The 23979-nt window shown below is 37.3% G+C and overlaps 1 protein-coding gene across 6 annotated transcripts in view; it reads left to right on the top strand.

Annotated features, from left to right (window-relative positions):
• cdk11b (cyclin-dependent kinase 11B) overlaps window positions 1-23979 on the top strand; it is a 125664-nt gene that overhangs the window by 53836 nt on the left and 47849 nt on the right. For all 6 annotated transcript variants that reach the window (XM_051930518.1, XM_051930516.1, XM_051930515.1 and 3 more), the window contains 7 exons: window positions 4417-4542; window positions 14576-14671; window positions 14763-14882; window positions 15347-15421; window positions 18263-18465; window positions 20340-20430; window positions 20526-20647. In XM_051930518.1, coding sequence (XP_051786478.1) covers window positions 4417-4542; window positions 14576-14671; window positions 14763-14882; window positions 15347-15421; window positions 18263-18465; window positions 20340-20430; window positions 20526-20647 — 833 coding nt within the window. The remainder of the gene's footprint in view (window positions 1-4416; window positions 4543-14575; window positions 14672-14762; window positions 14883-15346; window positions 15422-18262; window positions 18466-20339; window positions 20431-20525; window positions 20648-23979) is intronic.

The following is a 23979-nucleotide window of genomic DNA, read 5'->3' as shown; positions in this document are numbered from 1 at the left end:
ACAATTCCTCAGCCCTTTATCTGCGACGACTTACTTACGGAGATATTTGGAACAGCGGTCTCATTAGACCAAATACCCCTTTTAACACGACGAACTATATTATGTCCAAAAAATATTAATGTTGATCACATTAATAACCAGGTCATTTCATTACTTCCTGGAGAGGCACGGCTCTTTCTAAGCTCTGACAAACTTGACTTTGATGACGACAATGACCATCTTAATTTCCCCTTAGAATATTTGAACACTATTAACCCAGCCGGATTACCACAACACAGTCTTAGCCTTAAAAACGGAGCAATAATCATGCTATTAAGAAACCTTAACACTAAACAGGGTTTATGCAATGGTACATGTTTAGTCGTCTACACCATGACACACAATGTTATTCAAGCAACAATTCTTACAGGATCACATGCTAACAATACTGTTCTAATTCCTAGAATTGACCTTACAAGTTCTGACCTGGAATTACCTTTTACACTTAAACGGAAACAATTCCCCATTAAACCTGCCTTTGCCATGACCATCAACAAATCACAAGGACAAACCATGTACAAGGTTGGCATCTACCTATCTGAGCCCGTTTTTGGACATGAACAACTTTATGTGGCCTTCTCACAAGTTCGACGTTCACGTCAAGGACAAGACACCATCTTTACTACTAATGTTGTTTACAAAGAAATTTTCCAACAAACCTTTACACTGTGCCAAACACTTTATTGTTTGCTTCCTATCTGCGTCATCTACACCTTCACACTATGCTATATCTCATTCATACATCACGCTCTTTGTAATTTCCCAACACCAGGGGTTGGCGAGCAAAGCGAGCAGGGGGCGGAGCCCCCTAGTATACTATAACAGAAGTAATACTTTTGCTATATATTACTTGATGGTTCTTGGTTTCAACAAATAAATGAGATTTCTTTCATAAATACATATTTTACCTTTCTATTTTTCAGGCAGCTCAACAAAGAACTATTCAACTAGTATTAACTACTTTGAAACTTTTATATTGCAGATCAGATCATTATCAGCACCCCCTACCCATCCCTTTTCTTAGAGCTATGTGAATGAAAAGTCACTCCTTTATTCTGAGACCTCAAAAAGCTTAACAGATTCCGGTCTTCATTCTTTTATTACAACATTAATGTTACCACCAAATGAAGTCTAATAAAAAGAAATAAGTTTTTGATTCGCATGGAATATTTGATTTATTCTAATTTTAACATTAAGCATTTTTTCTCATTAAATAATGGAGACCAAAAATATTCTTCTAGTTGAACAAGCAAACATTTTAGTGTAACATCACAATAGATTTTTCTTGATAGAGTGACGTCTCGTCTGGTGTCATGGTAAATACTGCCGTTGGAGGATTTTGTGTTTTTGTACATCCAAAACTGTGAGACAGATAAACGAAGATTGTTTTGAATGTGAGTTGGGGGCATTGGCATTCTTAAAACATACAGTATACCCTTTTGAGGTAGGCTCTTGATATTGTTTATAACTAGGGGGCTTCACTCGCCAACCCCTGGGTTTGTTTTTCCGGAAATACAATTTAAAGAGTTTCTTTATGGGAATTGTTACATATGCATTATGTTCACTTTTACTTTAAAACTTCAGTAAAAACAATATTTGGAATGAACTTTAATGACATAATTTTTTATGGTCTTCCACTGTTAAATTTTAGTCTGCTGTTATCTTTCTTTACCTCTGATTCGTCTATTTCTTCTTAAAGTCCAAATTGCTGGATCATTAAATCTTCTGCTTCTAACATTTCTTTGATGATCAAAAGAGCCATTTGTTCATTCGACTTTTTGGATAATGGTCCTTGGAACACTTTTCATAATTGTAAAGCATCAACTTCACCCTTCATAGTTAAGTACACGAAGAAGTGTCTTAATTTGTCAGACATCATTTCAAACATATAGTCGTCCGATTTACATAACCCAGATGATCGTGCCGCTTCTTGAAAAGTACTGTAGTTAGAACATCTTTATATGACGTTGCTCCTTTCGATTCACATAACAGCAATTTTAAGTGAAACTGTTCAATATCTTTTGGTGGTACAATATGTAATCGAGCAACACTTTTTCAATTCATTTTTCTTGGACGCCACACTTTTTTTTTTTTGTTTCTGCCTTGTGTATTGTTGAGGAATTTGCGCATACGTATATGCTTTTGCATTTACATCTGTTTTATTAATTTCAAAATTAGCCAATAATTTTGTATTTCTATTTTTCGCTACTTTTAAAGCTTCTGCTTCTTCACCCTCTTTAAATTGAATAATATTCTGACCTGGTAAATGAATCGGTAATAATTCAACAGAATGACTTCGACCGTGCATTGGCAATTCCATTAAATGCCACCCGCTTTCCATTGCACTGACGTACAGAGTATCTAAATATGCTTGAAGTTTGTCCTGGGACTGTTTTTTCGATAAAGTTATGTGTACTCTATTGTGCCTTTTATGAATGTACTTGTAGATGTACTTAATACTCATAACCGATGCACAATACTCAACATTAATATGACAATTGAATCGTTTGAGCAAATACGGGTTATATGGTACAATCTTTGAATTATCAAGCATCCCAAGTTTACCATCTTTCTTTCCGTGGTAAGTGTGTTGTTCATGACGATTATCTCTTCGGCGATAATCAGGAAAGCCAGCCTTAGTCATATCTGTTGTTTGAACGAACGCTTTTAGAAATTTTTTTAAACACTTTTTTTCTTTTGAGTCCCAACATACTGAATCTTTTAAATGAGGTCCGTGAGACATGTGTTTAATGACTTTGTACCATAATTCAGGGTAGGTTTCTCTGTTTGGAATTTCAGCACAGACAAAGCGATCTACCTGCGGTGGGCTGCCCGGGGTTTGTTCCTGCCTTGTGCTGGCTGGGATTGGCTACAGCAGACCCCCATGACCCTGTGTTAGGATATAGCGGGCTGGGCAATGACTGACTGACAAAGCGATCTACATCATCAGCAGTTATTTTGCAAAGTAACCAATAAATGCATGCGAGATAAAACCTGTTTTTGAAATTCGATTGTGTAAATGTATGCTCTGATTTGACCGAATACCATTTCGAGTTCATTCAATAAAAATAAGACTTTCTGATAAAACAATCTTCTTAAATAAGTGGGAATATCCAGAGCTGATGTCACCAGTGGCACTGTTTTCAAGAATGCGCGAATTTCTGGCCATTGTGGATTGCACATCTTTGTAATAAATACATCTGGCCGACCGATAGTTTGGGATATTGCCATTGCATCATGATATAACTTTTTCAGTGCTCTTGGACTACCTTGATATAATGATGGTAATATTACTGCTTTATCTGTTTTGAGTTTGTTTGAACTATTGATATTTGAATTTTGAACGTGATCAATGAAATCTTGCATATGTTCCATTCTAAGTTTTGGCTTGCTGCTGCTGTGCGCCGCATGGTCTACATTTCGTGTGGAGCTGCGAACGTTTAAAAGCCTGTACAGCACCTGAATATTCGATCTCTTTTCGCTGTTCCGTTATTCCCCCCCCTCCCCCCCCCCCCCCCACCCCCCCCCCCCCCCCCGAGTAATATTTTCAGATTTTTGCGCTAATGCGATCTTTACTCTTATTTTTGGAGACTTTCAAATTTTCCTACTTCTATTATCTTTAACCTGCTCTGCATGTGTATCACGGGACTTGTGTCTGAAGGTTGTAAGTATGACGTGACTTGTCTGTATCGCGGGAAGTGAAAGTGTCTCTGTCTCTCTTCAAAAGATCATGTCTCGTCTCAAGTTTTTTTTTTATAATAGAGAGATGTGTTTTGGATAATCATAATCAAGATAAATGCTTGCAACATATATTTTTTAACAGGTTTGCACTATGCTTTGCACAAATGAACAAAGGCTACAGTGGATATAACAATTCTACACACCGCTTTCAAAATCGCAGAATTTATGTAATTAAAAAAATGAAACCAAGATACATCCTATCAGAACTTATTCCACCTTTATTGCAAAATTGCAGTCTATACAAAGAAGGTGAAAACAAATCAAACTGTTTAGTGGAAAAAGGAAAAAAAAATTGCATTAGTCCATATATTGTCCATAGCTTTTTTCATTTTTTTATTTTTTTATTATTATTTTTTTTTAATCTAATGCTGGATTAGTGAAAGAACTGGATTATAGCAATGTCAAATAGTGATCGTCTGTATTAGTAAATTTGGGCAGTTTTCTTTTAATGAATCATTTTTTTAATAGCTAAAATTGGAGAACGCAACTGGAGACATTAATTGACTGTTAAGGAATTTGATCACAATGAGGCCAGGGACCACAGACTTTAACCAGTGCTGAATGCCCATCTGAGAATCTTTACTGCATATTAGAAATATATTTACCTTATTTTCCATTGTCGTTTTGTACCTGCAGCAGTGCCATCCCACCACAGAGGTCCAAAGGAGGAATATGGAGAAAAAGTGAAGCAAGGTCATAGGAGTAGGAGCCCAAGTCGCCAACATCGAACTCGTCCTGATGTGGCAGCAACGAAGAAGCCAGGTAGCATATGTTTTTGGAATCAAAATATTTAAAACTTTATGGAACTTCTTTTCAGGTCTGTTGGAATGCATTGGTTATACTAGGTTTGGTATGATAATAATGAAAGAATACCTAATTTTTTTTCTTTTGTTGCTGAATCATTTACTTCATTTTGTTAACACTTCTGTTAACTAATTTTGAGCATTGCTCACAAGTTACTGTTTGCATATGTATTCAAACCTCTGTGCTTTGGAAGCTCCAGGTTTACACAAATGATAACTTAATCACAAATGACACAAAGGTGACAGTCCTTTGCCCATAATTTAATATATTTGGGTACACATGTTGGACAACCACTACAAAAATGAAGACCACGGACCATACTTCTGATATAAGAAACAAAAGTAATTGAAATGCACAAGTCAGGAAATGGCTACAGAAAATATTAAAGAGCTTGAATGTACCCTTAAGCACTGTTGTATCCATCATCAGCAACTGGAAGGGTTGTCACAGCACTCAGACTCTTACTGAAACAGGCTGTCTCTTAGTATTAAACATCAGAGCAAGATGTCAACTGGTGAGAGAGAGTACTAAAAATCCAAATGCCACTTTCGGAAGTCTGCAGTGCTCTCTATCTGAAACTGGAGTGAAGGTGCATGGGTCCACAATTTCAAGAGCTTTCTATAAAACAGTTGTCTATGGGAGTGTAGCAAGAAAGAGGGCTTTCCTTAAGAAGATACAGATGTCTACATGTATGGCATTTTCTACAAAGTATGAGAAAGACCCAGTTGTACAATAGATTTTATGGTCTGATGAGACCAAAATGGAACGTTTTGGCCAGACTTCAAAGAAGTATTTGTAGAGTTAAAGTCACACTGCCCATTCCTCATGTAACACTACACCTTATGGTGAAATATGGTGATGGGTAGCATGCTTTTCATTTGCTGGGACTAGGAACCTTGTGAGCGTTGAAGGGACAATGGATGGACACAAATACCACACAATATTGCTGGAGAATTTTTTCCAGTCTGCTGTGAACATACGGCTCAGTAGAAGATTACAGTGATCCCTCCTTGATCATGGGGGTTGCGTTCCAGAGCCCCCCGTGAAAGGTGAAAATCCGCGAAGTAGAAACCATATGTTTATATGGTTATTTTTATATTGCCATGCTTGGGTCACAGATTTGCACAGAAACACAGGAGGTTGTAGAGAGACAGGAACTTTATTCAAACACTGCAAACAAACATTTGTTTCTTTTTCAAAAGTTTAAACGTGCTCCATGACAAGACAGAGATGACAGTTCCGTCTCACAATTAAAAGAATGCAAACATATCTTCCTCTTCAAAGGACTGCGTGTCAGGAGCAGAGAATGTCAGAGCAAGAGAGAGAAAAGCGAACAATCAAAAATCAATAGGGCTGTTTGAGCTTTTAAGTATGCGAAGCACCGTGCGGGAAGCATATCGCGCAACAAAGTAACCACAAGTAAGCCCAGCAAGGAAGGGAGCAATGTGAAGGTAGTCTTTCAGCGTTTTTTAGACGAGCGGCCGTATCCTCTAGGGGTGCAAACAGCCCCCATGCTCACAATATATTTAAGGAGTTTTATTTAATATGTAATACGTGCTCTGATTGGGTAGTTTCTCAGCCATCTGCTAATAGCGTCCATTGTATGAAATCAGCTGGGCAAACCAATTGAGGAAGCATGTACCAGAAATTAAAAGACCCATCGTCCACTGAAACCTAAGAACCAGCAAAAAATCCGTGTGATATATATATATATATATATATATATATATATATATATATATATATATATATATATATATATATATATATATATATATATAAATATACTTACATATAAAATCCGCGATAGAGTGTAGCCGCAAAAGTTGAAGCGCAATATAGAGAGGGATTACTGTATTCTTTTAGCATGACAATGACCCTAAACCTAGGGCCAAAGTGACACTGAAATGGCTCAAAAACAGAAAGGAAAATGTTTTAGAATGGCCATAACCGTATTGAGAATCTGTAACATTATTTGAAAACTACTCTCTTGACATGGCATACATCCATCTCAGAGGATCTCTATAAATTCTGCCAGTCAGAATGGGGAAGAATCACTCCTGAACAATATGCAAACATGGTACATACAAGTTAATTAAGGCTATTATTGCAGCAAAATGGTTTTCCACGAAGTGTTGATGTGTAGGGCTTGAATACTTATGCACACACTAACTTTTGAGTTTTTCTTCTTTAGTTAAATATCTACAGAAGATGGTTTATTTTGACTTTGGTATTGTTACAACATTAGAGTTCTCATTAAACATATTTAATGGATAAATATATGTACAAATATTTTGTCATGCAAAAAATTATGATGACTTTCTTTGCAATTGAATACTTTTGCATACCACCATATTAGACGACAAAAACCACATTGACACACACATAACAAACCACATAACCATACCACATAACAAAAAATAGTCTCTAACACAAAAAATATATGCACCTACAAACATTAATATATACTGTATACAGATGTGCTCATATGTTTATATACCCTGGTAGAATTTGTGAAATATTGGCCATTGTTTGAAAATTATAAGTTGTCGTGCAGAAAGCATCCTTTAGTTAGGGAGTGTGCTCATGTGAAGCAATTTATTATCTCATAATTATGTGTGCCCATTTTAAATCATAATGATAACTGAATTCACTCAAATGGGCACGATCAAAAGTTTACATACCATTGAATGATGGAGCTGATAATATACACACAAGTTGACACACACTGGTTCAAATTATGGGGAGATAAGGGAGTGTCTCCAAACCTGCAACATCTTTGATTGTTATCAGTGTCTGTGTAAATAGTCAATTTAAATTCATGCAGAGGTGCACTGACTTTGCTGGATACCAAGCCATGGGGAAAGCAAAAGAACTGTCAAAGGACCTGTGAGAAAAGGTTGTTGAATTGTATAACTCAGGAAAAGAATATAAAAATATATCTGGAGATCTGAAAATGCCTGTCAGTAGTGTTCAAACTGATTTAAAAAAAAAAAAAAAAGTGGAAAGTTGGGGGTTTACTAAGCCACCGTCAGGTAGACCAACCAAGATTTCAGCCACAAGATGCCAAGAAAAACCCACAAACGACTTCGGCTGTAATGCAGGCAAGATCTGCCTCCATGCTTCACAGTAGGAATGGTGTACTTTTGGTCATGGGCCTTGTTTTGTCCTTTTTAAGCATAGCGTTTATGGTTGTGACCATAAAGTTCAGTTTTGGTGTTGTCATTCCAAAGGACTTTGTTCCAGAAGTTTTGAGGCTTGTGTAGATGCTGTGTTTTTTTTTTTTTTTGTTTTTTTTTTCAACTGGACCGGGCAGCCAGTTTTTGTTCAAGTACCTCCTTATTGTGCATCTTGAAAATAGCAACACCACTTTGTTTGCAGTGAAGTCTTTATTTCAGCTGAAGTGACTTGTCTGTTTTTCTTGGCATCTCGAAAAATGCTCTTCCTTATCCGCTCATTCGCTTTGTCTTCAAGGAGGATCAGTGTTCTCACAAGACTTTACACTGCCTTCTTTCCTTTGCCGACCTACTGCACTGTTCATTACACCTCTTTAAGATTGAGGCATTTAAAGGCTATGATGTTGCACCTAATAAAATATAGGAGATAAGTCTGAAATGGACACAGAAGACTTAAGTGAACAAGATTGGAATCAATGAGCTGGTGCCTGATACACTAAGAGGCTGGTAGCAAAATACAGTATTGTGTTGTTTTGCCTTAGTAAATAAAGTACACATTAACATTGTAGCTGCTGAAATATATAAGGTGTCATCAGGCACGGGTAAGATGCGTGTCAAAAGAATTCTCAGAGTCCAAGAGTTCGTTTTAAAGGTATTTAGTGAAAGGTAAAAGCAAATAGTCCACACAAGAATAAAAGACAAAAAAAAAAAAAGGAATAAAGTATCTTCTTTAAACTTTATTTCTATACTTAAAGGTTCTTAATTTCTTCTTCTGTACGCCTTGGCGTACGGTGCGGTACTTAAGTGAACAAGTTTTCTTTACTTGTTATTTCTCACATTCAAAGAGCCCGTAGGCCATCGAGTACTGTTACGTGCGGTCACGTTTCTTCTTCTCTACTTAAAGGTTAATTTCTTTTTCTCTACTTAAAGGTTCTTAGCTTCTTCTTCTGTACGCTTTACGTACGGCACAACACATAAATTAAGTGCTGTTAAGTCCATATTTGCTTCAAACTCTAAAGGCTCGTAAGCCGGTTGGCACAGTGCAAGTGCCCAGGCACGGTGACGTGCGATCACGGTTAAAAACCGTATGCCTCTGCACCTTATACAAGGCAAGGCAATCACTAGCTGAATGACTAATAATGTTTACTCCAAGCTGTTAGAAATGGTAAGAATATACCACTGCGAATCTATTTACGGGGGTTATAGGAACTTCCCGTTATTTATGCATTGTCATCTAAGAAATATTCATGAGTCTTATAGAACAAGGAAAATGGCTCTTACAAACATCTTATATAATACGCTACCGTGGCTGTTCGTTTGTCTGTCCAGGATTTTAAATCACCTGTAGCTCGCAAACCGTTTATACTATGTGATGTTTACTATCCGCTTTTGGGGTGATGATTTTTATTACTCTTTTCATTTTTATTTTATTTTACTGTAGAATCAACTCTCGGCAGCACGCAGCAGGGCGGCTGTGCAGCGCATGCGTATGGGTGCCGTTCTCATTCCCTATCACCTTCGTTAATCATTCTTGAGGCAGATTGAAGACTTAAAAGTGCCAGCTTAAGTGAAAAATTAAAGAAAATGTACTAAGTAATTGAAACACAAAAACTAACTTAATCGGTTTTAATGCGGAAAAAATGCCGACAAAAGAGGAGAAGCAGCGGTCCGCTAGGGTGGAGTAAAGAAGAGCTGCTCAGGAAGCAGCAGGCGCATCAACCTCTGAGCAAACGAATGGTAAACATACAGAGAAAGAGGATGGAAACGATAAGTCAAGTGTATTCACTGCACGTTATCGTGCAGTACACTGTTACTGGTATAATAATAAAGAGTACATACGCTACCAGTCAAAAGTTTTTTTTAAACCACCTCTTTCTTTCCAGTTTTTCTTCAAATTTAATCAGTTGAAATGCAATGAAATTCCTAAAATGGTGAAAAGGTACGCAGACAACTGCCAAAGGTTTAAACTTAAAGTTTAGGGTTAGCAAAAACTGAAAAAAAGGAAATATCGGAATATTACAAATGGACCTTCTTCAGGGAACAACTAATAGGTTACAACCTACAGATGTTCTGCAGCAATTAAAGTAAATTAAGCCTTGCAAGCTTAAGGAAAAATTTGCACATGTATCCCAATTTCTGTTGATTACTTAAAAACCCACAAAACAGAGTCGGAACAGACTTAAATATACACTCTGAAGTGCAACTTGGACAATATTCCAGTGATAATGGCAAGAAACCAGCAATTAAATTAAATAGAGGATTATTACCCTTCGAAGTGTTGTCCTTTCATTTAGAGAAATTGCAAAAAAACATCCAAGTGTCAGTTAGTACGGTGTCCAATCCAAAGGCAATTGGAAACTTGAAGAAACTCTGATAGGATGAGATCTGGCAGACCCAATGGGAGGACAAGTTTCTGAGGGTCACCAGCTTGTGTGATATGCACCAGCTATGGACCACAAACATGAGCATGATCGGACGTCCATGGATACCAATACTGCCACCTGATATACAATACTGACTTCTGTGTGCTCCAACCTCAGCTCCACATGGCTATTTTGCATATGTAATTAACCATATTAAGCCATAATTAAAGAACCAGCCTTAAAGGAGCAGTCCTGCTTTCCTTCCCTTCATCAGAAAACCCATGACACATGATGAAGTAATAAAAACAAAAGATTTATTACTATTTACAAAGTGTTTCTTTTTCCATCAAGAAAAAAAAAAAAAAAAAAGTGTGAAGCATCGGTGTGTATATATGTAAAACTAAAAATATGTACTTGCTGCAATAGAGCCGCAACTTCCAACAGTGGAATGAGCCAGTCCCACATCATGGTTTTGTGGCATGTTTAATGTATGCACCAATCGTGGAACTCTTTGAATGCAGTGATCAATATTTTATATTTTTATTGCAAGTTTGTAGCTGTTTTGTTGTATTTTGTTTGTGGTATTCATTCCCTCTGCGTCTTATTTTGTTTGAATCATGGTCACACAGTGATTAGCACTGCTGCTTCACAGCTCAAATCACACATTTGACCACACTATGTGATCCAGCGTAGTTGGCAGACTTTTTGCTAGTCCACAGGGACACTAGCAATAACCTGACCATGATTTGACAAATAAGAGGTAAAGGTTGTTTTTTGTTTTTGTGTTGTAAATTCTTTTGTAATTCCTCAGAAACTGCATTGAAATGTTTCTTTGCTCAGCAATGTAGAATAGAATTGATATAACGCTTCATAATGACATATGTTCTGCACGTCCATCTGACGAGTCCATCATTAGACCAGTTTGCCTCATGTTTCAGTTTGAAAGCATCATCGTGAGTTAACAAACTTTAGTGGCAAGCCAGTGTTGAAGGTCTGAGTCATCTACCTGAAAATTTTATTTTGCAACAAACATTGTTAACAAGGCACTGGTACTGTGTTTCGTAAACTCGGTCCCTGCAACCCACTGTGTCCAACCAACTTATGCTTTTAATTGGGATCCTAGTCTAGAAATTTCAAAATTAACTTTGGTATTTTTTATTAAAATTTTCTAATCAGTTATGTGGGGATAATGTAGGTTTTTTTGTTTTTGTTTGTTTTTTTTTTTTTTTACTTTTTTTTTTTTATACAGTATTTTGGTCCTGATTTTCATTTTGCTTTTTCAGGTAGTCTGGTTATTTAATCTATTATTTAGTAATTAGTGGGTCTGATGCTGAAGTAGTTACAGCCTGTCATTGTTCAGTGTTATTTGCTCAGGTGTCTGCTCTTAATTGTCATTAGGTTACAACAAAGAGAGCACACTACAATGAAAAAGAGTTATAAAATAATAATAATATTATTTTATAAAAGAAATAAAACAATAAGAGTTGAACATTTAAATTTTAATAGCAAAACTATTAATGTTTCTAAATGTTTTATAAATGCAGAAGTCTGTATTGGGTTGATTGATGAGTTGGGGGGTGGGGGCTTGGGAGCATGTGCTGATAGCACATTGCTGCACCCACCACACAGTGAACTGCCTGGATTGGAACCCAAATGCAGGGGGTGACACCTCAGCACCACACTTGACCAGTGTTGGAATGAGCCCAAAAATAGTTGGGATGCCCTCTGGGCAAAACCCTGTTTAATATGAACAATAAAAAATCAAAACAAAACACACTCAATGGCTCTATAATTGTTGGCTTGATGCCTTCTAAATTGCTCTGGTGACTTTTTCATAGACTTTCTAGCCAGCGTTGTTATCCCAAATTAGATGCTACCTTCCGGGAATGTTCTAGTTAAGTTATATTTTAAGCCGCATATTAATTATACTGCCTTTTCTTTTTCCCTCAGTCAGCCTGACTCATCAATACTGCCACAAGAAACATTTTCCACTCAGCTGAAAGGTCATGCAGTTGTACTCCGTTTGCTCAAACTATGTACTTTTATTTCTGAACTTGTACTAGGATAACATTAACAATAATAGTAGTCATTTCATTTTACCACTTTATTCAGTTAAACTGTATAAGATTTTAAAAGGAAATATGCAGGGCCAGGAATACCACAGTGAGTTATGTATATATAAATGTATATAATTGAATATATACAGGTGCTGGTCATAAAATTAGAATATCATGACAAAGTTGATTTATTTCAGTAATTCCATTCAAAAAATGAAACTTGTATATTAGATTCATTCATTACACACAGACTGATGTATTTCAAATGTTTATTTCTTTTAATGTTGATGATTATAACTGTCAACTAATGAAAGTCCCAAATTCAGTATCTCGGAAAATTAGAATATCAATTAAGACCAGTGCAAAAAAAGGATTTTTAGAAATGTTGGCCAACTGAAAGGTATGAACATGAAAAGTATGAGCATGTACAGCACTCAATATTTAGTTAGGGCTCCTTTGGCCTGGATTACTGCAGCAATGCGGCGTGGCATGGAGTTGATCAGTCTGTGGCACTGCTCAGGTGTTATGAGAGCCCATGTTGCTCTGATAGTGGCCTTCAGCTCTTCTGAATTGTTGGGTCTGGCGTATTGTATCTTCCTCTTCACAATACCCCATAGGTGAGTTTGCTGGCCAATCAAGAACAGGGATACCATGGTCCTTAAACCAGGTACTGGTAGCTTTGGCACTGTGTGCAGGTGCCAGGTCCTTTTGGAAAATGAAATCTGCATCTCCATAAAGTTTGTCAGCATCAGGAAGCATGAAGTGCTCTAAAACTTCCTGGTAGACGGCTGCGTTGACCTTGGACCTCAGAAAACACAATGGACCAACACCAGAAGATGACATGGCACCCCAAACCATCACTGACTGTTGAAACTTTACACTGGACCTCACGCAACGTGGATTCTGTGCCTCTCCTCTCTTCCTCCAGACTCTGGGACCTTGATTTCCAAAGGAAATTCAAAATTTACTTTTATCAGAGAACAAAACTTTGGACCACTCGGCAGCAGTCCAAAGGTGAGACGCTTCTGACGCTGTCTCTTGTTCAAGAGGACTCCCAGTCTGCAGCCTATATGCATTTGGACAGCAATACAATAGTAAATTAGTGTGGCTTCATACCTGAGCATTCTGGTACTGAAATAAAACAGTTGATTTGAGCTTTTAATGTAGACTTTCAGCATTAAATCAAAGGTATTTACATAAAAATTGGTGAAAGGTATAGGAAATACAGCATTTCTTTTATGTAACACACCAGTTTTAAGGAGCCAAAAGTAAATGGATAATTGGCAACACGTGTTATTTCATTGTTAAGTCATGCACAATTAATCTGATTAAAGGGTTGCAGGTGTGGTACAAGTTTTATTTAGAATCTGTAGCTGCTGTTCCTTAGCTTGAAAAGCAAAAAGATGTCAATGTCAGTAAAGCGGTCCATCATGAGGTAGAAAAATTAGAAACAAAACATTTTTCTACACCCACTGTATGTGTGAATATTTATGTTTTGTATGAGTATGTTTGTACCAGAATGAAAAAGGTGGATATTGTGCAATCAACTACATAATAAAATGCAGGTCTGTGTGTTCATTCCCTCTGAGCAATCTGAATGGTAAGTTTGGCTTTAGTGACGCAATGAAAGAGAGAGTGCGAGACACACAAGAAGTAGTAAAGGTGTGTGAGGCACGCTGATGGAGGCAGCTTCAAAGACGGAAAGTATAAAACCAGACAGGAGACAAGATAGGCGTCTAGAAAATAATAGTCTGAGATACAGGAACACACTCGAGAGAGGGAATGCTGGTTAAGACTTGTTCATACACACAAATGCATGCAAATACAGAAGAAAGGAGATGAAGAAATACAGTATGTAGGGCAAGAGAGAGAAAATATTTTTAAATTATTATATTACGTGTGTTCGACAGGTACCATGGCTAGTGATTGATAAAATGGGTACAAAATTGTGTTAAATTCAGGGTTTCCTCTCGTATAATACATGATGTAATTGCTGTTAAAATTAGTAGAAACAAATTTCTACCGTATAAATTTGAAGTGGTGAGCAATCAGAATGATTTGTAAATAATTTGCTTTCAGTTGTGATCTGAAATTATTCAGTACACCATGCTAAGCAGTTGTTTCTCTTTCCAGTGCATTTAACAATATATGTTTATGTGAAGTACAGAAAAAACAGGTCTGTATTTACTTTATAAAGTGTGCAATGATGAAGAAATATCACTATTGTATTTCCAGCTGTTATTTGGTAAACATTTTAGGAAAACTCTTTTTCAAGTCAACATTAATTAACCATGTATGTTTACACAGATGACTGACTAGTTTAATATTTACCAGTTTACAATATAACAATATACCTGTAAAATCAGTTAATCTGATTTGAATCTTGTTTTTGAAGTTAAAGAGGAAAGACAAGAAAAGAGAGACCCTTTATCAGATCGAGAAGATGTGAGTGATATTGAGATGAAAACGAGCACTGCTGAATCTTCCTCTGGTAAGTTTTAGATGGTGTACATTTTATCATGAAATAGTATAATACTTGAATAAATAGAATTGGTTTATTATCTTTTAAAATAACCCAATAGGAACAGGGACTGGTTCAGAAGAGGAGGAAGAGACAAGCAGTGAGTCCAAAGATGAGGAGGAGGAAGAGGAGGAAGAGGAAGAATCTGCTACCAATTCTGATGTGTCGGAGCAGAGTGCAGGTTCTAGTACCTAAAGATAGCTTTAAACTGTTTTCTTGAAATTTTACGAACTGTGCCAATCACTTAGTTATACAGGAGTGGGCAAAAATAGATTTACTTTTACCCACCCCTGTATATACTGTGTATATTTGTTTGTGTGTGTGTGTATATGTATATAATATCTGCCAAATAATACAAAGAGTACATGACACGTGTTTTGCCCTAATTGGGGCTCATCAGGAGTACACAATATTGCTTTGCCCTTGCGGGGATTGAACCTCGGACATTGGCACCCAAGGGTGTGCCTTAGATATATGATCACATTTAGTCAAGTCCATTGACTGCTTCCCTTGCGCTCGCATGTGAAACTCTCTCTCTCCCTATAAAAATCCAGCATCATACTAGTTTTACTGTTCATTACGTGGTGAATAATTATTTGGTCCTAAATTTAGGCAAAAAGTATTAAACAATTTTTTTCTTTGCAGATGAAATAAGTGAAGAGGATCAAACTGATGAGGAATATGAGGATGAAACAGAGAATGGAAACCACAACCCAGCTGGTAAGTTATTGATATAAAGGTGTACAATTAATTTAATTGGCTTTATCTTTTAATGCATGGAAGGGTAACACATCATTTTAATGATTGCTTGAAATAAAATCTGCTTAACCAAATTGCCATTCAGCGATCTTTTTATGATTTAAAGATATCCTTAATATTATGTAGGAAGATATTTTAACTTGATTCCCAGGTTTCTTAATTTCATTTAAAAATCTCTCATAGGTCTCTTTTATATACCAATATCCCAAAGTATTTCTATATATATGCTTTAATCATTTTAGAATTATCTTTAAATGATAATTTTCCTTGCCTTGTCTTTGGTTTATATGATCATTTTTCTTGCCCAGTCTTTGTTTTATTAATTAATAGGCTGTTTTACAATTGATGGTGGCTTTTTTTTAAAAAAAAAAAAAAAAAAAGTTAAATTTACAGAACTTTTTTTTTTCCTCTTCTCAGTTGTTGTAGAGTGCTAGCTACCTGTTGTATGTACCACTTTGCCTAGTTTGACGGAAAATCAAAGTCATGGTGTGTACTTCAGTTTGCTGTTGGCACAGGTTTCTCACTAGAGATCCCATGGAGTTAGAGAGAAAATATGGTTTTTAGTTAATCTGATCTTTAGCAAAGTCCAGATATTATTTCTTCCATTTATCTGTTATCTTAATTTTTAAATGAAAGTATTGTTAATGTTGCTGGGAATCCATATATTTTAAACACTAATAGCAAAAGTTTTCACACAAAGTACTCATATTTACTAGTGCCCTCCATAATGTTTGGGACAAAGACACATTTTTCCTTGATTTACCTTTTTTATCTCTGCTCCAGTTTAAAATTATAACTCGAACACATCATATATAGAAAGGACAACACTTTTTATACATGATCCCACTTTTTTAGGGCACTATAATGTTTGGGACAATTGGTGTCACAGGTGTTTGTGATTATTAAGGTATGTTCCATTGCTTCATTAGTGCTGATATAGTATACCTTGGCTTGCAGTGAAAGTCAAAGAATCCATTATGAGGCTGCAGAACAAGAATAAAAACATTGGATACATTGGTAAAACTTCAGGATTACCTACATTAAATGTCTGGAATAGAATCATTAAGAAGAAAGGGTGCATTATTGAGTTCAGTAATAGCAAAGGGGCTGGTAGGCCAAGGAAGACCTCCACTGCTGATGACAGACAAGGCCTCATCATGGTAAAGAAAAGGCCCCAAACGCCTGTCCAACAGATCAGAAACAGTCTTCAGGAGGCAGATGTGTATGTGTCAGAGACTACTATCTGCAGAAGACTTAATGGAAAGAAATACAGAGGCCACACTGCAAAATTCAAAACACTAGCTAGCCACAAAAACAACCTGGCCAGATTACAGCTTGTGGAAAAAGTACCTAAAAGAACCTGCAGAACTCTAGAAAAAGGTCTTATGAACAGACGAGATAAAGCTGAACCTGTATCAGAGCGATAGCAAGAGTAAAGTGTGGAGACAAAAAGGAACTTCCCAGGGTCCAAAGCATGCCACCTCATCTATGTAACAATGATGGCAGAGTTGTTGCGGCTTGGGCATATATGTCTGCCACAGGTAGTGGCTTCATTGATGATGAAACTGCTGACAGCAGGTGCCTAATGAATTCTGAGATACAGTAATCCCTCGCTATATCGCGCTTCGCCTTTCGCGGCTTCACTCTATCGCGGATTTTATATGTAAGCATATTTAAATATATATCGCGGATTTTTTGCTGGTTCGCGAATTTCTGCGGACAATGGGTCTTTTAATTTCTGGTACATGCTTCTTCAGTTGGTTTGCCCAGTTGATTTCATACAAGGACGCTATTGGCAGATGGCTGAGAAGCTACCCAACTTACTTTTCTCTCTCTCTCTCTTGCACTGACTTTCTCTTATCCTGACGTAGGGGGATTGCATGTTCTCCCCATGTCTGTGTGGGTTTCCTCCGGGCGCTCCAGTTTCCTCCCACAGTCCAAAGACATGCAGGTAAGGTAGATTGGCGATTCTAAATTGGCCCTTGTGTGTGTTTGTGTGTATCCTGCGGTGGGTTGGCACCCTGCCCAGGATTGGTTCCTGCCTTGTGCCCTGTGTTGGCTGGGATTGGCTCCAGCAGACTCCCGTGACCCTGTGTTCGGATTCAGAGGGTTGGACAGTGGATGGATGGATGGATTATTTATATGTGTGGCATACTGTTCAGTTTAAATTGGCACATCCCAACTACCTTTCCATTGACATTTGTTTTTATTTCTTTTACATCGCTTCACTGAAGTAATTGGTATTCACCCTGAATTATACACTGAGACCAATGAATAAGGAAACAGTTATACTTTGATGTAGGTTAGCAACAGGGCTAGCAAATTTGAAATAAAGGCTGTTATCGTTTTTATCCTTAGATGCTTGTAATGCATGTACTTTGGTGTTTGCAATGTATGTTCTAGAACTTATTCAGTAATAATGTCTGTAAAATGGGTCAAAAGTATTTAATATTTTATATATTAAAAGAAGGACTTGTTTGAGCAGCATCTAAGTAAAGTGTTGCAATAAATAATTCAGTTTAATTGAAATTATTGTTATTATACTTCATGTTAGAAGTGTTTACTGCTCTTCCCCTATGTTCAAAAAACAGCCTTCAGAAGAATATAAGGATTTATTTTTCTGGGTTTTTTTTAGTCAGAAACATGTTAATTATCCAATATTTCTCTTCTGGAAAATACAGGGTGTGAGAGATGCTATAATGTGCATACTAACTGATAGATGATACAGCTGTGTGTAAGCTATAACATTATTATGAAAGGCTTAATTCACTTTGTTAAGACTTCTTAACATCTTATTCTCAGTGCCAGAATCTAGGTTTGATCATGATACTGAAGAGAGTGCCGATGAGGAAGAAGAAGATGAAGAAGAAGCAGAAGAGGCTGAGCAGTCTCCTCAAATTCAATCCCAGTCTAATACTCCGGAAGGCAATTATATCCCAGAGTCACCGCCTATGTCTCCTGTCGAATTTAAGAAGGAGCTACCAAAATATCTACCAGCACTTCAGGTTTCTGAAATACTTATATCTGCTTTGTTTAAAAAAATAAAAACAAAATCAATATTATGGTATTTTGATTTTAATCCTTTGTACTTCTGAGCAACTTACGTTGTTGATTGTTACATTTCATCTTATTTTCCCTACCTTACCTTCAAAGAATAAGATATTCAGGGTAAAGCGTCTTCATTGTTTGAGTATGATTTAGCTAGTTTGACTAAGATCAGATATATCTAATAAGGTAATTTGCTGGCATAAAATTAATTTTCTCTCAATTAAGGGATAGCACTATTGAGGAACAGCTTCTTCTTGGATGCTATTAGGCTAATGAATACAACATCACTAAAAATTTGCATTTTGTTTCAGTAGTCTCATATACTAAACTCTTGCCAATACATTTTTTACTTGCTACAATTACAGGACATACTGCAGTAATAATTGTTTTAGCCATAGTTACCTTCCTTTATGTATTAATGTTATTTTGTTAATGTATCTGTGATATCTTTATCGTAAAGTCTATGGGATGAATGGGCTACTTTTTATTATGTAGGTGTCCCCCCCCCCCCCCCCATGGGGTTCTTGTGGGCATTGTTTAATTACTGGGGCTAGAGTATCGAATTTCATTTCTGCACATGGGTGTTGGAATAACAATAAAAGATCCTTGATCCATATTCATTAAACTTACAGATACAGGTAGTCCCCAGGTTACGAACATCTGACCTACGACTTATGAACGGGGCTGCAGCTGCGACGCATGCACCTCAGTAACTGCCGCTCCGTCATCTTCGGCCTGGGGACGCTGCAAGCGGTGGCTGGACGTAGGCTGGAGGGGTGTGATTTCGCTGCTTGTGCAGTGTAGTGTCCCTCGGGTGGCTCCCAGCGGCAAGCGGTGACACATGGACCATAGTCTCCAGGGCAACAGCTATCGCTCGTGTGCAGGATGGAGACTTGATGGGGCGGTTCATTGCCCGCCCACTACGCTGCTGCAGCTACTGCTCCTGACTGGATGCAGGCTGGATGGAGCGGAGGGGGGTGTTTCACTGCCCGCCCATCACACACGGCTGCCCCGTTTGTTCTTGGTGGGCGGTTGGTAATGCTGCAAGCGGTGACCTGGTTGTGGCTGAATGGAGGCCATTGAGGGTGAACGGGGCGGCGGGGGGGTAGCATTGTAGTGTGCATCAGGTGGCTGCCTGTTGAATGGGGGCGGTGGTGGGCGATTCACTACCCGCCTTTGGCCACACCGTGTTCATTCTCGGTGGGTGGATGCTGCAGGCAGCATACTGTAGTGGAGGTGACTATGATGGGCGGGTAATGAACCACCCCTCGCCGCCCCATTCATTCTCAATAGCAAGCCTGCTTGTACTGTTACGCACATAGCAGGAAGTTGTCTCTTGTCAGTCCATCAGACGTGTTGACGACGGGTGCCATCCTGCTCTGATAACATGTACAGTGCTGTGCAGAAGAGCTCATCTTAACCTTTTGTATTCACTCTTCAAGAATGTCTCTGAAACACAAATCTGATGCAAGTGCTGGTGATACAGTAAAGAAGAGAAAAACCATCACCATTTAAAATAAAGTAGAAATAATAAAAAGGACAGAGAGAGGTTAAACTCCATCATTCATTGGCAGAGCACTTGGTTACAGTTAGTCAACAATAGCATTTATTAAAATAATGTACCTGTTCCGACTTACATACAAATTCAACTTAAGTACAAACCTACAGTCCCTATCTCGTATGTAACCCGGGGACTGCCTGTACTTCTTTATGATTTTAACACTCACTGACAAAACTTTAGAAAATCAGAAATAGAAGTATGGTAGACATTTCTCTGTGTGTTGTTTTTTGTGCTTCCTGATTTGAATGATGGATTTTTCATTATTAACAGGGATGCCGAAGTGTTGAAGAATTTCAGTGTTTAAACAGAATTGAAGAAGGCACCTATGGGGTTGTGTACAGGGCCAAAGACAAAAAAACAGGTTTTTGAACAGATAAATTAATTTTTTTCTAATTAAATTCCTTTTTTGTTATAAACTGTTGAAATTAATTTTATGTTTTTGTTTTTCTGTTACAGATGAAATTGTAGCCTTGAAGCGTCTGAAAATGGAAAAAGAAAAAGAAGGATTTCCAATTACATCTCTCAGGGAGATTAACACCATTCTTAAAGCTCAGCATCCAAATATTGTCACTGTTAGGGTAAGACCCACTTTACAACAGTTTCCTTAGTTATCTTTCACAAGAAATTTTATTTCATATTTGAAAATTTTATAAAGAAAGAGGAAATAGTTTTAAAATCCACACAAAAAATATTTTCACAATTTGTGAAATATGTGGTCTAACTCAACTCTCAATTGTATATTGCACCCATCTTTGTTGACTCCGAGTTGACTGTCCAGAATGGATCAAGACCCTAATTTGAGTGATGTTATCAGGCCAATGCGCTACTGGGTCAAGAATATCACCTACTTGTACCTTCTTTGAACAATATGAAACTATCTTTGATTCACAGTCAACTTTTATCCTTTAATTTTATTAATAGCCATTATTCAACTTAAAATCATCTCTCGAGCACATCTGTCTCATTTAAAATTGTCCAAAATATTTCCAGGGCAAGATCCAACCTGTGAACGTTGCAATCAAGTTCCAGCCTCAGTGGGCCACATGTTTTGGGCGTGCACCAAATTAAAATAATTTTGGACTAAAACCTTTAAATGCATTTCAGACAGCCTTGGAGTCGCAATCTCTCCTAATCCACTAACAGCTGTGTTTGGTATATTTCCAAGTGGGCTTAAAGTGGAGAAGGACAAACAAACCGTAATTGCCTTTACTGCACTGTTGGCTCATAGACTTATCTTGCTCAACTGGAAGAGTCCTAACTCACCTCTTTTAAGTCATTGGGTAACTGATGTTATATATTATGTGAAATTGGAAAAAATCAAATTCTCACTTAGAGGATCTATGCAAAACTTCTTAAAACCTGCCAGGATAACATTTTAGAATAAGCATTTAAAATGAAAAAGTGGATTCTCTTCGCTTTTTTATTCTGTTTATTTATTCTATTTATTTATTTACTTATTTTTCTACTATTAAAATTTTACTATGTTAGCATAGCTCTTTTCTAATGGGTGGGGGTTCATTTGATTCAAACTTAGTTTTGTAAAATTTGACTTGCTTGTATGGAATGTTATTTGATTTTAATAAATTTGATAAAATTATTAACATCCAGTGGGACATTACTACTTAATTAAAAAACTATTGTTATTACTTGCACTACACTGCAAGCATGTTATGTTATCTTGCTCAACTAGGAGAGCCCTTACCTACTTACTATGATGTACTTTACAGTAATCCCTCCTCGATCGCGGGGGTTACGTTCCAGAACCCCCCGCAAAAGGTGAAAATCCGCGAAGTAGAAACCATATGTTTATATGGTTATTTTTATATTGTCATGCTTGGGTCACAGATTTGCACAGAAACACAGGAGGTTGTAGAGAGACAGGAACTCTATTCAAACACTGCAAAGAAACATTTGTCTCTTTTTCAAAAGTTTAAACTGTGCTCCATGACAAGACAGAGATGACAGTTCCGTCTCACAATTAAAAGAATGCAAACATATCTTCCTCTTCAAAGGAGTGCGGGTCAGGAGCAGAGAATGTCAGAGAGAGAGAGAGAGATAACAGCAAACAATCAGAAATCAATAGGGCTGTTTGGGCTTTTAAGTATGCGAAGCACCGCTGGACAACGCAGCTGCTAGGAAGGGAGCAACGTGAAGATAATCTTTCAGCATTTTTAGATGAGCGTCCGTATCGTCTAGGGGTGCAAAAAGCCCCCCTGCTCACACCCCCTCTGTCAGGAGCAGAGAATGTCAGAGCAAGAGAGAGAGAAAAAGGCAAACAATCAAAAATCAATATGTGCTGTTTGATCTTTTAAGTATGCGAAGCACCATGCAGGAAGCATATCGCTTGACAAAGCAGCCACATTTAAGCCCAGCAAGGAAGAGAGCAATGTGAAGGTAATCTTTCAGTATTTTTTGAGGAGTGGCCGTATCTTCTAGGGGTGCGAACACCCCCGTGCTCACAATATATTTGAGGAGTTTTATTTAATAGGTAATACGCGCTCTGGTTGGGTAGCTTCTCAGCCATCTGCCAATAGCGTCCCTTGTATGAAATCAACTGGGCAAACCAACTGAGGAAGCATGTATCAGAAATTAAAAGACCCATTGTCCGCAGAAATCCGCGAACCAGCAAAAAATCCGTGATATATATGTAAATATGCTTACATATAAAATCCGCAATAGAGTGAAGCCGCGAAAGTCGAAGCGCGATATGGGGAGGGATTACTGTATAAGGTGTATTTCAAAGTAAATGGCAGGCATTTATTAATGATGTATTCAACAGTTAAGAATTGCTATACATTAGGATGTTTCAGTAGCTGAGCGATAATAAACAGGCAAAGAAATAGCAAATTATTTTGAACTAGGGCTGTGCAATTAATGGAATTTTCAATTTGATTTTTAAAAAGTCAATATACAAACGTCAATATTATGATTTTCAGTGCTTTGAGTTTCCACAAATACTTTGAAACATTAAATAAAATGCATGAAATCTATAGCGCTCTTTTTAAACATGACTATGTCAACTCATCCCATGTTGCCTTGTGGGGGATAAGCGTGAGATAAAAATGGAGCAAGGATCAAAAGAGGAGGAGTTTAGAACAAGTTATGTTAGGTTTGCTATTTGTAAATTGTTCTTGGTTTTACCTAGGATGACAGTTCAAGCGGTGCGACATCTAAGGATAAAACACATTACTTAGTATGAATAGGCTATCTAGGCACGTGCCCTCCTGCCTTCCTGGTAAAATGGGCCCTTGCTAAACAAAGTTCCATAGAATTTTTGATATTTGGTTACATAGCATAGCATATGAGCAGCAAGTGGAAAGAGATAACAGCTGCAGTGACTTACCATATTGCAAAACTCTCTTTTGCATACCCTAAAATACTCTTACCTTTTCAGTGCTCATATAACTACACTAACTAATAATTTACATTATGCCAGAAGTGACACATCCATGCAGCGTAACTCCTCATCTGTCCATTTCACACTATCTCCACTCTATTGTAAAGAGTTTGAATGATTACTCAGTTAATTATGAGTTTTGCCTTTAGTAATGGTGGTAATTAATTAAAGCAGTTAAAAAGATGCCAAATTAGTGTGCGTTGAGTAAGGGATCTCTGTTTCACTTTCCAGCTGGGATGCTAGAAATATGTAGAGATCTATATAATTTGTGAGCGAGGTTCATAAGTCTGTAAAAGTCTACATTAAACACTTTTTTCTCTGTTGTAATTTGACATAGTGATAGACTATTTTTTCAACAAATAACCCAAACATGTTCTTTGCAATAAACAATTTATTTATAACATAAGGATAATAAAAGAATGGTGTATATAAGTGTGTGTGTGTGTGTGTGATATATACATATATATATATGTTTTTTACAGTAAACTATTGCAACCATTCTATGATCTGCTC

This window comes from Erpetoichthys calabaricus, chromosome 8 (genome assembly GCF_900747795.2).
Source record: "Erpetoichthys calabaricus chromosome 8, fErpCal1.3, whole genome shotgun sequence".
Lineage (NCBI taxonomy): Eukaryota > Metazoa > Chordata > Cladistia > Polypteriformes > Polypteridae > Erpetoichthys > Erpetoichthys calabaricus.
The sequence above is the reverse complement of the archived record's forward strand: the minus strand, read 5'-3'. Positions and strand labels throughout refer to the sequence as shown.